General features: G+C 43.6%; 1 protein-coding gene across 5 annotated transcripts in view; it reads left to right on the top strand.

Annotated features, from left to right (window-relative positions):
- Positions 1 to 15,619, top strand: part of eps8l2 (EPS8 signaling adaptor L2) — a 32,358-nt gene that overhangs the window by 2,257 nt on the left and 14,482 nt on the right. The window contains exons 2-10 of one of the 5 annotated variants that reach the window (XM_015964323.3): positions 3,935 to 3,985; positions 4,393 to 4,439; positions 10,233 to 10,297; positions 11,371 to 11,532; positions 12,887 to 13,036; positions 13,346 to 13,425; positions 13,546 to 13,658; positions 13,741 to 13,811; positions 13,892 to 14,018. In XM_015964323.3, coding sequence (XP_015819809.1) covers positions 3,939 to 3,985; positions 4,393 to 4,439; positions 10,233 to 10,297; positions 11,371 to 11,532; positions 12,887 to 13,036; positions 13,346 to 13,425; positions 13,546 to 13,658; positions 13,741 to 13,811; positions 13,892 to 14,018 — 862 coding nt within the window. In that variant the 5' untranslated portion in view covers positions 3,935 to 3,938. Of the gene's footprint in view, positions 1 to 3,934; positions 4,094 to 4,392; positions 4,440 to 9,937; positions 10,153 to 10,232; positions 10,298 to 11,370; positions 11,533 to 12,886; positions 13,037 to 13,345; positions 13,426 to 13,545; positions 13,659 to 13,740; positions 13,812 to 13,891; positions 14,019 to 15,619 lie in introns of those variants that run through there. The other 4 variants (XM_054733009.1, XM_015964325.3, XM_015964327.3 and 1 more) reach the window with 4 other exon arrangements.

Below are 15,619 nucleotides of genomic sequence, written 5' to 3'. Positions count from 1 at the left end.
CATTGCTCTGTGGAGTTTAAAAGTCATATCAGGTGATTATTATCTTGAACATTAAGTGCAGTTCACTTTAGTGATTAACAGACACTTAGCAGCCATGCTATGTGTGACCAGTTAGAAGCTATGCTGTTGTAATGTATAATCCATACACCCTAGACCTGACACTAACCTGTCTGTTCATGCATCGAAACCCAAGCCAGACGCTCCAGGCGGAAAAGGTGTGAGAGTTTTGTTTCCTCCTTTTTCTCCAGCTCCTTTAATCTCAGATTTAGTGTTTTATTATTGTCTCCGTGGAGGCCATGGCAGCAGTGCTAATCAAATAGTTAGTGTGAAACCCCCATCAAAGTGAACTAGTTATGCAGATGTAGTCCTGAAAATACTGGATCTAATTACACAGAGGGCAGATTGTCGACCTGCTGTCTGCTTTTGACCTCGAGCAGTTCCCCCAACTACCTGGACCGACACCTGTCTCAGTGGAAGAACAGGCTGTGAGGATGACTCAGTCTTGAATTTTTACTTTATCTGTAAACCAAACAAGAAACAGTTTTTTCTCTCTCCTACCCTGGAGGCCTTGGAAATGTATTTAACTGTATTTGACTGTATTTCATAATGATTTGTTCCATCCATTTTCCGAACTGGCTTGCCCATGCAGGGTCGCAGGTGGGGTGGGGTGGTGGGGGCTGGTGCCTATCTCCAGCGGTCAATGGGCAATCAGGCGGGGTACCCTGGACAGAGAGCCAGTCCATCGCACGGCAACACAGAGACACACAGGACAAACAACCATGCGCACACACACACACACACACACACACACACACACACACACACACACACACACACACACACACACACCTAAGGACATTTTAGACAGACCAGTTCAGAATCAGAATCAGAAAAGTTTTATTGCCATTGTCAGTGAACAAACAATTCACAAACTAGGAACTTGCTTCGGTACTAATGTGCTACATATAACATGAATAATAAGATTAAAAATAGAATTAAATAGAATAAAAAAAAACTAGAATAAAACTTTCAGCTATAAAAAATGGCAGGTAATGGTAACATGGCCGATAACGTGACTTTGTGTCGAGTACAGAAGATGAGCATGGTTGTGTGTTTATAATCTATTCACAAGTCTAACGGCAGACGGAAAGAAGCTGTTCTTATGGCGGGAGGTTCTGGTCCGGATGGACCGTAACCTCCTGCCTGAGGGAAGCGGCTCAAAAAGTCTGTGACCCGGGTGCGAAGGGTCAGCTGCTATCCGACCTGCACGCCCCCGAGTTCTGGAGACGTACAGGTCCTGGAGAGATGGAAGGCTGCAGCCAATCACCTTCTCAGCAGAGCGCACAATGCGCTGCAGTCTATGTTTGTCCCTCACTGTGGCTCCACACAGCGATGGAGGAGGTGAGGATGGACTCAATGATGGCCGTGTAAAACTGCACCATCATCTGGGCTGGCAGCTTGGCCTTTTTCAACTGCCGCAGAAAGTACATCCTCTGCTGGGCCTTTTTGATCAGGGAGCTGATGGATGGCTCCCACCTAAGGTCATGTGTGATGGTGGTTCCGAGGAAGCGGAAGGAGTCCACAGTGGTGACGGGGGTGTCCGTCAGGACGAGGGGGAGAGATGGGGCTGTTACTTTCCTGAAGTCCACAATCATCTCCACTGTCTTCTGAGCATTGAGCTCCAGGTTGTTGCTGCTGCACCAGTACACCAGCCGTTCCACCTCCCTCCTGTAGGCGGACTCATCACCGTCAGAGATGAGCCCGATGAGGGTGGTGTCGTCCGCAAACTTGATCAGATTAACTGAGTCATGGCTCGACGTGCAGCAGTTTGTGTACAGGGAGAAGAGCAGAGGAGAAAGTACACAGCCCTGTGGAGATCCTGTGCTAATTGTCTTAGTGGTGGAAACATTCCTCCCCAGCCGCACGCACTGCCTACGGTCTGTCAGGAAGTCAGTGATCCACCTGCACCTATTAACCTAACAGTCATGTTTTTGGACTGTGGGAGGAAGCCGGAGAGAACCCACGTAATGATTTGTTGAAGCAAAAAACTGTGTTTAGATTAAATTTGTAGCAGAATAAGAAGTTTCTGATAAAGTTCCTACAAATGGGTCAAAATATGAAGTTGCTACTTTTAACCCTCTGGAGGCAGGCGTCTCAGATTTGCAACACTAAAACCTACCTGGTTACTCCACATACATATTTCATGAGCATTTTTAACTCACAAGTACCCCTGAAGGACTTAGTTGTTCGTCCTTTTATCAAAACTTATTCATGAGAGGGTTGAGAAGAAATCAGCCCGATGCGTTGAAAGAGCGTCTGCTGTTGAGGCTTGACCTGATGCATCGATGATCAAAAGGAACAATTATTGTCAGAAATATAGTAATTTTGAAATATGAAAACTAATACTGCTGATAAATAAAAAATAATTATGACTCTTTATAAATAAATTGAAGCAAAATATTATAAGGGATTAGTAATATACTGGTGGAAACTGCATACAAGCTTGTATCCAGATAAATAACGTGATAAATTCTGCTGATGTTTTTTTAAGTAAACTGAGGCTGTTACTACACAAACACACGTTCATGACAACAGTGACCTCCTGACCTAAATCATTAGTCATTGTTACAGTTAAAGTTTGGTGAGTCATAATCACTCACTGGTGAAATTACACCTCTGCATTTCACCCATCTCTGTGGTGAGCGGTGCGCTGCAGCTGTGGCTGTGCTCGGGAACTATTTGGTGGTTTTGGATGTTGTTGGGATACTGATTTGAAAAGCCTGAAAGCTCTACGTCACGCTCATTGAGTCACCATCTTGACTCACGAAAGGGAAGGCTATTGTTTTAGTGTCCAGCAAACACCAGAGAAGGTTAGGCTAGTTTAAGCTAACCGTTAGCATCAGCAACACCAACACACAGCAGAAGTTGGTCCAGGCTTGTGTTATTTGTGGAGATAAAACTTCCACGTTGCAAGTCAGTGGTAAAGTCGCATTGCTGTTATCTAATCTGGGGCGAGGTGTTCACATATTGGAAAATGAGACTCCTGTTGCCTGAAGCTCTGCAGTGATGTGGTCACTTCTAGATCCTGGAAAAGGTGTACTGGTATTTTTTTCTCCCAGAGAATGACTTACAAGGCATTCATTCTTACTAAAAACCACTGCTAATGTACTGAATAAACGAGTGTCCCACACCTTTAGGAAAAACCCAGATTTAAAATTCTGCAACGTAACCTCTCATTCAGGAACGAGCTACGTAACTTTGCTGTGCAGTTTTTCACCTTTGGGTCCTTTTGTGTTTTCTTTAAAAACACAGGTAATCATGCTGCTCTGTTTATCAGTCTTTATAGAAGATACGGCTAAGTCCTGCCGGGACTTTAGCTTTTCATTTCTGGTGCAGCCAATTAGGTTGACCTGCAGCTGAGAATTTATAGAACAGGTTTATTATCAGGATCGCTGTGAATTTTCCAGGGAGTTAGTTACTTACTATGGTCTTAAATAAATCTGAGTTAATGTGTGAAGGTTTGTTTGAGTTTTTCTCTCTGAGCTGGTCATAATGTTGTGCTTCATATTTCCTGCATGGATTTTTTAGGTCTCAGATCTAAAAGTTGTCTGTCTGAGCCTTTGTTGTTGGACCGTTTCTGACAGTGTTTGGTAGCAAATATCCAAAGAACCAGAAATATTTGAGTTAAATTCTCAGTAAGTCCTTAGTTCATGCATGCTACTACTGAATAACTTTAGGACGGGATTCAATTCAAGATGGCTGCCCTTAGAATATACAAAAATGAGATCAAGCGATGTTGCATGAGACCAAACTTAAGTCTTTTCCACTATTTGATAAAAGATGGTCCTAACATTTCTCATTGTCCTTGTTTATGTAAACCAGCAGGTGATGTTCCAGGAATGTCAGGCCTTTAATTACCTCTCCTGATTCACAGGTGAATGCCTGAAATCATGAGTGTCCCAGGACCTCTGTCGAGGCAAGCCAAGTGAGTTGCACACACATTCCTGCTGCTCCTCACCAGATATTTACCTTCCTGTGTGCTGAGCGGCTGTCGAGCAGGAACAGGAGAAATCACTAACCCAGTACATAGAAGGTGATGTGGGTCAGGGATTTTGGGCAACAGAGCAGCTCTGTTGAGTTGTTTGCTTTGCCTTAGCTCCTGCCCCCCCCCACCCCCCCCCATTCTCTCTTTTCCGCTCTCCCTGTTTTTCTCCCCCTCTGCTCCATATGCTTGTACTCCAGTGCTGGACAGTCCGTTCTCTGCACATCGCTCGTATTATTTGTGGGTCTTTGTGTTTATGAGACGTGGAGCCATTTGTGGCATCCAGGAGTTTGGGAGTGAACGATGAAGGGCGTGCAGCGTAACCCCGTCTCCTGCTCTTGTCATTGCAGTGGAGTGGCCAGATCCAACAGCAAGATGAGCGCAAAGGCCCTCTATGGTGAGCAGCTTTTTTGGAAGATTATTGTGCCTTTCTTTAATCCAGTGATTAGTCTTTACATGTAATCATACTTTTCTTTGTTTTTAATTACTCCCACTTAGTTATTTGCATGGCTTTAAGCCCTTAAATTAAAAACGATAAACTATTTCCTTTCTAGTTATATTTATTATCTGTCATTTCTATTTTAAATTCTCTTCTGATCTAATTTAAATAGTGAAACTAATCACAGATTTTCACCTATTTGCCTCTAATGTTTGTAGTAAAAGATAATCTTCCCTTGAACACCAAATTCAATAACCTGCAGAGCCATGCCGTTGCTCTGGGTGACTTCATGTTTTATGAGGAAGCAGAGTTTACTTCAAGTCAGTGTCACAGTTTCCATCCCGCTGCAGTATAAACTTCTATAATCCAGTGAAAACCGTTAGCTCACGACATGCACATGGCTGGATTTAAGTTTTTAAAATACTAAAAAAGTAGTGTTATTGACACAAGTCACAACAATTTGTTTAGCAAAATTAACCACCAGGAAATTCAGCTCTCTGCCTCTGTGGCATGTCGACGCTCCAGTCCAGACGCAGACCCACACACACAGATTTGTTTTTAGGTGACCTTAGAGACCTCATCATGCTCAGTTTGATGGTGATGATGCTTTTGGAACATCGGGCCTCCTGAATGGAACCCATCTTTCCAGCTCCTTGTGCATGCTGGGATTAGCTGTGACCAGATGTTTGTCTCTAATTAATCTCATGTGAGCTTATTTATACAACCTTATCTGCTAGAATCTGTCTGTGCTGGAGTCGCAGCGTTCATGTTTGGATTTGGACAGTAATGGGATAATGTGGTTTTTGTTATAGCTGTTACATATGTGTTAGGGTGTCTGTGTGTGTGTGTGTGTGCTCTATGCTAAAGTGCAGGGTGTGCCTGTTTTTAACGTGGCTTGAGCAGGGTGGGGCTAACCATGTCTTGCAGGTGAATAAAGAACACATTGAAAAGTGGAAACTACAAGTCAGACTCAATTATGAACCTCCTCTCGTTTCCTCAGACGTGAGCTCACTGGTCTGTGCCAGCGCCTCCTTTCACGCTGAATAGCACTTGTCATTCGGTATTTCCATTTAGAGACGCGGACAGTGGGACAATGCACGTTTCCTGCATGGATGCACTGTTCCAAATTTAGATTAGACTCAAATGGCTGATTACAGTCTAGAAGGGTTGCAAGACGTTCCCAAAAGTTGTTGTCTGTGAAACCTTTCCAAACCTTTCATCTTCCAAAAATCCACAGGCTTCCTCCACTCTCGTGATCTTTTGGAAGTATCCTCCTGTGCGTGTTGTTGTGCAGCAGATGGTCGCCACAACCTTCCTCGCTGCAGGACGGCGTCCGTAGAGGCGAGAGAGTGGACGATGTTACCTTTAACAGAGCTGCGTCATACCTGTCTGAATAAACATTCAGGTTCTATCTGCAGCAGAACAATCTCACATATGCAAAGTTCTCCATCACTCAAACAGTAGACAAGTGATGCAAATGATGCACGGGTCCTCCCACCTGATCTGTTATCAGCTCCCCGGGGGGCGAAAGAGGAGAGAAAGGAAAAAGGTGCATTAGAGTCATTATCTTTGGGCTCTGGACGGTCAGGAAGTTTTCTGTTAAACGTTTTCTCTCGCTTTCTTTGAGGAGCATGTCTGTGTCAGGTAACTGGTTTGTTAAGGTTAATTAGCACTTAGATTATGCAAAAAATGACTTCAATATCTTCCTGCTTTGTGTTTTTAAATGCACTGAATCTTTTGTGCTTTTGGTAAAAATATTCTTTCAGCTTTATCTGCTTGAAAGGAATGAGTCAATATTGATGCAAAGCTTTGTGGTAACTGGCCTTTGTGGACACTGCTGCATGGTTTTCAGTCTAAAGGATGCCCTGCAGCTAGAAACAAGTGCAGGCCATGCATGACCTTTTAGCTAACACAATGATGTATTGGTTCTAGTTGTTGCATCCCCATAAATCAAACAAATTTTGCAGTTTTTACTTATCAGTGTTACTGTAGTTGGGTTTCGGTTACCTGATCCCCGCCGATTAAAGCGGCTCGTAAGTGATCGATCGGGGTCAGGTAAGAGTTTGAGAATGTGCCAGGGGGCTATGTTTACCACTGGTGGCTGACTCTAGAGGGTTCTGAGGATCGACCCATCTGCCCGCTAAGTGACTCTTATTGCACTCTGTCACGGTGCTGTGAGTTGATTGGAAATAATGTGAGTCATCAATAAGTCATGAGTTGAGCTCGACTTTCAGAGCGACACATGACGCTTGTGTTTTACCTGCGTGGAGCCGAGCAGGAAGGAAATGGAATGAACAGGAAAGACGATTTGGTTGTGCCATTTGGGTAATTAAACGTTGTTGTTTTTTTTAACTCACGTTGATTTGATTCCTGTAAAACCATGAAAAAAGGGGGCAAATGTTAGAGAACCGCTATGCATTTTGTTAAGTGTTCTGCAAACAGCCCAGCTTTAGTATCACAGTAGCCATAAAGCACACAAAGAGAAATCTATCTGAATGAAACCAAAAACCCCGCGTGGCTTCAGAATGTTGACTTTATTGGGAGGAGAATAGAAAGAGACCTGATATGGCCTTCATTTAGGCCTAATTGCTACCTGCACATTATTCACCTGCTAAATGGGTCAATGTCAGGATCTGCTCCGACCCCTCTGACTCTTGGTCCCGTCTACCCCTAATTAGTTGCTCATTGGACTCACCTGCCCCTTGTTATCCTGCTCATGTGTTCCTGATTATCCTTGTGTAATTAAACCCCCAGTTCTGCACTTGCCCCTTGTTGGATCATTGTTGTGTCTTCACCCTGTTACGTTGCTCCTGCTGTATCCTACCTACCAGTACTCATTCAATCCGTTTTATTTTTACCTGAGCTGCATTTCTGCCTCCTGGTCCAGCTCCACCACCCATGGGTCCGCCTCCACCCACACTGCACCGTGACAGAATGATCCGACCAAACCTGGACCTGTGGTGAGCTTTAACACCTGCCTGGAGGATTTGTTTATTTTTGCTTTGTCTCCAGTCCAGCGGAAGGAGTTCTGTTTCTTCTGAGTTCCCGAGTCTTTGTCCCGAGTCTTTGGAGTTCCCGAGTCTTTGTCCCGAGTCTTTGGAGTTCCCGAGTCTTCGTCCCAAGTCTTTGGAGTTCCCGAGTCTTCATCCCGAGTCTTTGGAGTTCCCGAGTCTTCGTCCCGAGTCTTTGGAGTTCCCGAGTCTTCGTCCTTGAGTCTTTGGAGTTTCTGAGTCTTTGGAGTTCCAGAGTCTTTGGAGTTCCAGAGTCTTCATCCCGAGTCTTTGGAGTTCCAGAGTCTTCGTCCCGAGTCTTTGGAGTTCCCAAGTCTTTGTCCAGAGTCTTTGGAGTTCCCGAGTCTTTGTCCAGAGTCTTTGGAGTTCCCGAGTCTTCGTCCCGAGTGTTTGTCCTGAGTCTTTGGAGTTCCCGAGTCTTTGGGGATCCAGAGTCTTCATCCAGAGTCTTTGGGGATCCCGAGTCTTCGTCCCGAGTCTTTGGAATTCCAGAGTCTTTGGAGTTACAGAGTCTTTGAAGTTCCCGAGTCTTTGGAGTTCCCGAGTCTTTGGAGATCCCGAGTCTTCATCCTGAGTCTTTGGAGTTCCCGAGTCTTTGGAGTTCCCGAGTCTTTGGAGATCCCGAGTCTTCGTCCCGAGTCTTTGGAGATCCAGAGTCTTCTTCCCGAGTCTTTGGAGTTCCCGAGTCTTCGTCCCGAGTCTTTGGAGTTTCCGAGTCTTCGTCCCGAGTTTTTGGAGTTCCCGAGTCTTCGTCCCGAGTCTTTGGAGTTCCTGAGTCTTTGGAGTTCCTGAGTCTTCGTCCTGATTCTTTGGAGTTCCCGAGTCGTCGGAGTTCCCGAGTCTTCGTCCCCTCGGCCTCTTGAGCCTCCTGCGCCCCGGCTCCTGGTTCCCCGTCGCTGGCCCTCTGAGCCTCCATGTCCCGGATCCCTGGTCCCCTTGTTTTTCAATTAATGTGTGTCCTGTCTACCCCTAATTAGTTGCTTGTTGGACTCACCTGCCCCTTGTCATCCTGCTCATGTGTTCCTGATTATCCTTGTGTAATTAAACCCCCAGTTCTGCACTTGCCCCTTGTCGGATCATTGTTGTGTCTTCACCCTGTTACGTTGCTCCTGCTGTATCCTACCTACCAGTACTCATTCAATCCGTTTTATTTTTACCTGAGCTGCATTTCTGCCTCCTGGTCCAGCTCCACCACCCATGGGTCCGCCTCCACCCACACTGCACCGTGACAGTCAAAGCAGATTAGTCCACTCATTTAAAATCAGTCAGTTAGAAAATAATGGCTTCACTCGTGGCGCCGAGCTCCAAGATGGAGGTGGCACCAAGAAGAGATGTGTTAAATATTTAAACGGTGATTTTGAGCTGGGCTTTTAGATTAAGGATAGTTTCATGCTTTTCACACAATTTCTTCAGATTGAAAGTTGTTTTGGTATTTAATGTTGAAATAAAATAAAAAGACTAAAAACTCACCCTGCATGTCTAGGATCTTACTAATCTTCAAAAATAAACAACAAACAAAAATAAATCATGTTAAATAATGTTATTAACAAAGAGTTGTATTGTGTGGAACAATAAGTACACAACATAAAGCAACTCCTAGTAAAGCAATGACTGTAAATTATTGTCTCTACATGACTTTATGATCTTCTCGCTTTTCTAAATGGATCAGCTCTGGTTTTTCACTGAGCTCCTTGATTTTTGACTTTTTGTATGGTCATAATATGGTGACACCATATTTTTGTCGTCTGGACAGATTTTCTTGAGCGCTCCAAACAGGTTGGCCCTGTTTAGTCTGATCTTCAACTGTCAGACAGATGGGCTCAAACTCAGAGCTGGATGTTGACTTGTGATTGCAATGCAAGGTGAACAACCGCTGCAAAGTCAATCTGAATCATTAGCTTTCCATGATGGAGTTTAGCAATCAGGATCATGATTTATTTGCAAGTGGTGATAAAAGGAAAATCTTACAGTATTTGGGGTCATTGTGCCTGAGGTGAGCAGTAGCATGCTTTTTACTCGGCTGTAGAGACATTTTTTTTTTGGGTGGTGTAAACTGTCGCAGATGAAGAACTGACTGCTGCTGTCGGCGACCTTTGAACCTGCCATAAATCTGAGCTCATAACTGAAGCCCTCGATCTTTAATTCCAACTTGGACAGGAAGGGGAATGAAGTTATAACCACTATTTGATATGAAAATTTAAATATTAACTTCTTAGACTAGTGGCGGTGGCTGTGTTTGGTAATCGGAGGGTTGCTGGTTCCATCCCAGCTCCTTCTGCCATTGTGTCCTTGGACAAGTCACTTCACCTTTCTACCTCACCTCTGTGTCGCTTTAGATTAAAGCATCTGCCAGATACGTAAACATGAACAGATTGTTCTGGTTGTTTTCAGTTTTTTCGAAGAACGATTTTAGATCAGAAACAAAAAAATCTGTGTGTGTCTGTTGTTAGACTACATCAGTACAATAAAACAAACAAACACCTCCTCTAAAAATATCTTTATAAATGCAAAGGGGTGAATAATTAGCAGCATTGTGGACCGTGTGATGACAGTTATACCATAATAAAAAAAAGGCTCATCACTTCCTTATTCCCCTGCTGTTCTTCTCTCTCCTTTCATCATCGGTTCTATGAGCTGAAAGGACATCATGTGGACTTACGGTCCGTGCTTTTGCTCTCGTCTGTAGAAGATTTTACTGCACAGCGGCAGAAAATGACTTTTGTTTTCTTTTTGTCCACAGAGCAGCGCAAAAAATACTCCAACTCCAACTTCATCATGCAGGAGACGTCGCAGTATCACGTCGAGGTAAGAACTTCAAACTTTCATTCCTTTGATTTGAATTCATACCTAGATATATGTTTTTACACTAAACAAAAGTGTTTCATTGTTCTTAAGAAGAATTCTCATGATGAGTATTATGTCCGAGAGCAGTTTATCAATCTATTCCCAATTAATTTATCACGTTGGACGTAGATGTGGCAGCTATTTACAGGTTTGACTAAATAAGTTTAAAGTCTGACATGACCCCACACACACACACACACACACACACACACGCATGCACGCACGCACGCACGCACACACACACACACACACACACACACACACACACACACACACACACACACACCTGATTTCCCTGTACAGGAGCACTGTAATAAAAACATAAAAAATGATAGAATAGATAACTTTATTTGTCATTAGACCTACCTACAGCTGCATTATTTCCATTATTTCTCACGAAAAAGCAGCAGGATGTTGCCAGAGATAAAATCAGTGTCTGCTTTGTGCAGCAGCATGAGCCCAGTAATCCATCAACCTATTAGGTCCCTTCTGTTCTCTTCTGTGGATGTCTCCAACCACATAGAGCATCATTAGAAAATATCAGTTGATCTGTATTGTTTACTGAAGTGACACGATTCGAAGCTTTTAATGGTGGCTTGTAAAACCATAGATTGAAATTATTATTTTAATTATTTGAAATGAAATTCAATTGTGAGCAGAGTAACAACACATTTCCCTCACTTGCATTTTGATGCTGCTAAGCTTAAGCTTTTTCTTAAGTGAATTTATAACAGCAAACAACAAGAGAAGCATTTTTTAAACTACAAGTTTAGGTAGAGGAGTTAACTGGAGGGTTGCAGGATTTAGCCTCGTCTGGTGTAGTCGAGTCCTTGGGCTAGACACACCACCTTCTATCAGTGGCTACAATCTAGCTCATCACCACCAGTGTATGAATGTGTGAATGGTTATAATGTAAAGCGCCTTTGGGGGTTGTAGAACCCTAGGCGCTCTATCAAATCCAGGTCATTTATCATTTTTACAATTTATTTTGGTTTGCTCCAGGTTAAAGTCACTAAAAGCTGTTGTGTTCTCAGCATCTCTCCACGTTCGTGATGGATAAGACGGAGTCAATAGTCACTGTGGACGACGCAGTGAAGAAGCTGGTTCTTCTGGACTCCAAGGATAAGATCTGGACTCAGGAGATGCTCCTGCAGGTCACTGACAAGGCGGTCAGGCTGCTTGACTGTGAAACGCAGGTAAGATCCTGTACACACACACACACACACACACACACACACACACACACACACACACACACACACACACACACACACACACACAGAAAAACTTTTGAAGTAACTGGATTTGATTGAATCTGTCAAATCTGAAGGATTTTTTGCTGCAGTCGTTGAATAATGAGCTGGAATAGACTCCACCAAAACCTTGAAAATTTAACGGGCTTTTCATATAAAATAAAACTAATACAAATGTTTGAATATTACAGGTGGTGTTTTCAGAGGAAACGTTCAGTGAGGACATTTCAAACGTGAAGTTCTCTTAGAGCATTTTGATGTGACCCAAACAAATTTATATCCAGAATTAAAGGGTGCCAAATTTAATTTTATTTATGAATTTTATTTGACCTTTATTTATCCAGATTTGGTGATTGAGAACTCATTCTCGGTCACAACGATGATCTAAGCCAAAAGGCAGCAGCAACAGACACAAAATTAGCTTTACACCAAACAACAGACAGACAAGATGAAAACAAACAAGATAAAATCAAGATAAAAACAGTTAGACATAAAAGACCATTTTCATATATAGTATTATCAAAACAGTCTTCAGGCACTCAGAAGCAGCCACATTGATCAGAAACTATTGATCGTCATTGTTGAAGGTAGGTAGTGGAATGTAGGTAGTGAGCTTTAGTGATTTTTGCAGCTCACTCATGTCATTTGGAAGCAGCAAACTGAAATGAGGAGCGGCCAAAGGAGGAGCTTTGGGAATAACCATAGAGATTAAGTTACTGGAATGTAAATCATGCTGGTTGTTGCTGAGTAATGAGCGAAGATATCACTCTTTGTCATTTATAGACAAAATGACTCAACACTGGACTTTCATGATCTAGAAGTATGCCATTACGTGACCTCATTGAGCTGACACTGATTATGTATCAGGAAAAATGTGATGATGCATCTCTGAAAATGATAAATTCCATCTGCCTACAGTCTGTCAGGAGTATGTGCACCTGAAGGAAAATTAAATGTTTTGAGGATCACTCATAAAACAAGTGCAATAGTAAAGGAAAACGAAAGGCCTTTGCTGATCCATCTGATGCATGGTGGTGGTAGTGTCATGGTTTGGGTCTGGTTTGCCAGATTCAGGCTTTTAGTTACTTATCGCCACTAATGGAAAAAGAACATCAGAATCCAGTTAATGTTCTGAAATTACAAAGTAAAAACCTTTAATCCAATAATGAAACATTCTTGATGATACATCTAACAAATGTGCAGAATGCAATCAGATCAACAAATATCAGAAGTCATAGTTTGTTTGTGGTTGTTGCTGCAGAATGGACGTCAAATGTTTTCATTCTTTCCCCTGCAGGAAGAACTGGAGAACTTCCCCGTGTCCACGATCCAAATGTGTCAGACGGTGCTGAATCAGACGCGCTACCCGTCTGTGCTGCTGCTTGTGTGTCAGGACAAGGAACAGCACAAACCGGACATCCACTTCTTCCACTGTGACGAGGTGGAGGTGAGTGTGATAGTGGGTTTTACAGCCGTCGCTCTGTCTGTTGTTATCAAGATGTCCTTGAATGTCTGTGTTTTATGTCTTTTTTATGCTCTCTGCTGTTCTTGGAAGAGGTCAGATTTGCGTGCATATTCTGACCTTTTTCAGCTTTGTAAAGAAACACCCCAAATCTGCCTTTAAACAGGAACTCTAACTTTCTAGAAAGATCCCTACTTTATAGACTTAAAGTTGCACCTGTAACGCAGAGGGACAGTAAAAGAAAAGATAGTTGTTTACAATTAAAACTTCTTCATCTGTCTTGTTTCAATCAAGGCTGAGATGGTCCATGCAGATGTGGACAGCGCTATTGGAGACAACAAGCATGGGAAAAAAATGAGACTTCAGACTCTGAAGTAAGACAAACACACACACACACACACACACACACACACACACACACACACACACACACACACACACACACACACACGGTCATAAATCACCTGACATCTTCATGTCTTCTCCTCCTTCAGGGTGAACCAGGAGAAAATGAAGCGTCACAGAGAGACCATCCTCCCTCCGTCAGCCCCCAGGGGCCCCCCGCCTGTGGCAAATCGACGCGTGGAAGCTGCTGCAAACACTCAAGGTAACAATACTTTAAATTCTCTTTTAACCCTCCTGCAGCATTTTTTGTTTAGTCACGTTACGTTTTGTGTGACTGGAAACAGACCGGCGAGTTTCGGGCCAGAATGACCCGGAGTCTCATGAAAAGCTGGCCCAACGCATCGAGAAGGATGTGGTAAGTGTTTACCCAGCTCTACATTTGTCCTCCACCCTCAGAACACCTTAAACTTTCTTTTTTTTCTCCTTATTGCACAGCAAGTCCTCAACTGTGCTCTGGATGACATTGAGATCTTTGTGGCGCGGCTGCAGAAGGCAGCAGAGGCCTTTTCTCAGCTCAACCAACGCAACAAGAGTAAGAAGAATAAGAAGAAAGGACCAGCAGGTCTGCCTCCCTTTCTTCTTCTGTGGTGGCGCTGATGCAGTGACATTATGCACGTTTTGCTCACGCCATCATGTTTGGTTCTCTTTGTGTGATGCAGACCAGGAACCTCCTCCAAACATGTATAAGTGCTCATTTTCTGGAAGTATCATTTATTGTTTATTATTGCAATCATGAGTTATTTGCTTTCTCTGAGTGCTATTTCCTGTTTCACCAACACACCAGGTGATTTCACATTTTTACACAAGAGCATATTTTGCTTTCAAAAGCTGTTATGACCCGTCATTCTGGAGGCCCCAATTACTCAATTTTCTTTTATTTTTGCGTTCTCACAGTTCATGTTAAATTCATGCTCCTAGTGTGTTAGTGTGTGTGTGCACATGTGTGTGTGTGTGTACGTGTGTTTGCACACGTGCATTTGTGCATTTGTGCATTTGTTTGTGTGTGTGTGTGTGCACTTGTGTGTATGCATGCGTGTGCGTGTACCGTAAATCCTCCAATACAGGCCGGTATTCAATTAAAGGCCGGGTCTCCAATTGTGGCCGGTGTCAAAGTCGGTTGAGGTAAATAATGGCCAGTCTCTTATTGTGGCCGGGTGGAATGAAGTAACAAGCAAGTATGAGCGTCCCAGCGGCAGGGTTATACTCCCCAAATCAACCAGCAGGAGGCAGTAGAGGTTCAAGCAGACCGTTAATAGGCTTTTTCTTCAACGCTTTGTAACGCTACAGACACGATCCTCTATCACGCTCCTACCACACAGAGTCACGGTGTCAGTTAACCATGCTAATTCAACCCACTCCACAGAACACACATCACCTTCCCTGTGGCTTACATAACACTCACACAACACGCAAATCAGCACATAGGAACTAGCAGAACGATAGGAAACACATATAACACAATACCCAGAATGCACCTGGCTTACAACCCCAGCCAGGTCATTACACTATCAAGTTCAAAGAGAACATGCTGATTATGCTGCAGAACACTCTGGAGAGCAGCAGTAGGGGGTGTATGAACTAGTCAACTTCACTATAGTGACTTTTTATGCCTGTCGTCGACTAGTCGCTGTCACGTGATAATGACCGGCAAGATGCAGCCTTCGGAAAAGACAGCAGTCTGCTGTCAGCAGGTGACAAGCTCCTGCGCTCGGGGGTGGGGGGGTGGGGGGTGGGGGCAACGCGCTGTGCCAGACCGTAGGTACTGACACGCGATCGTTCATGTTGGTTCATTTCCTTTAATGTTTTCTGTCTTTTATTTGCGCCTGATGCGTTTGCTGCATGCTGTGGAGCGGGGCGCTGCGCGCATCACCTTGTCCTCCCGACGCACTGATCACTGATACGGCCGACAAACAGCGAGCACTCCGCTGTTTTTGCGGTCGGTAGATCTTTTAGAACTGCAGTTCAAAGGTAACTCATAAGGTGAATATATATGAAGCCAGGTAGCAGTTTTTCTTTAGGATTGAGAGGAGATGCAGGAAGATAATAAACAGACAGGACAGAAAAATAGTCAAATAAAAACAAGTTAGTTTTTGTACCTGCTGTTGCAAAAAACAGACACCATTGAAGGTAATCAGAAGTGAGGAACAGAAAATGAAATAATTA

The sequence above is a fragment of the Nothobranchius furzeri genome, chromosome 4, assembly GCF_043380555.1.
Source record: "Nothobranchius furzeri strain GRZ-AD chromosome 4, NfurGRZ-RIMD1, whole genome shotgun sequence".
In the NCBI taxonomy this organism is placed as follows: domain Eukaryota; kingdom Metazoa; phylum Chordata; class Actinopteri; order Cyprinodontiformes; family Nothobranchiidae; genus Nothobranchius; species Nothobranchius furzeri.
The sequence above is the reverse complement of the archived record's forward strand: the minus strand, read 5'-3'. Positions and strand labels throughout refer to the sequence as shown.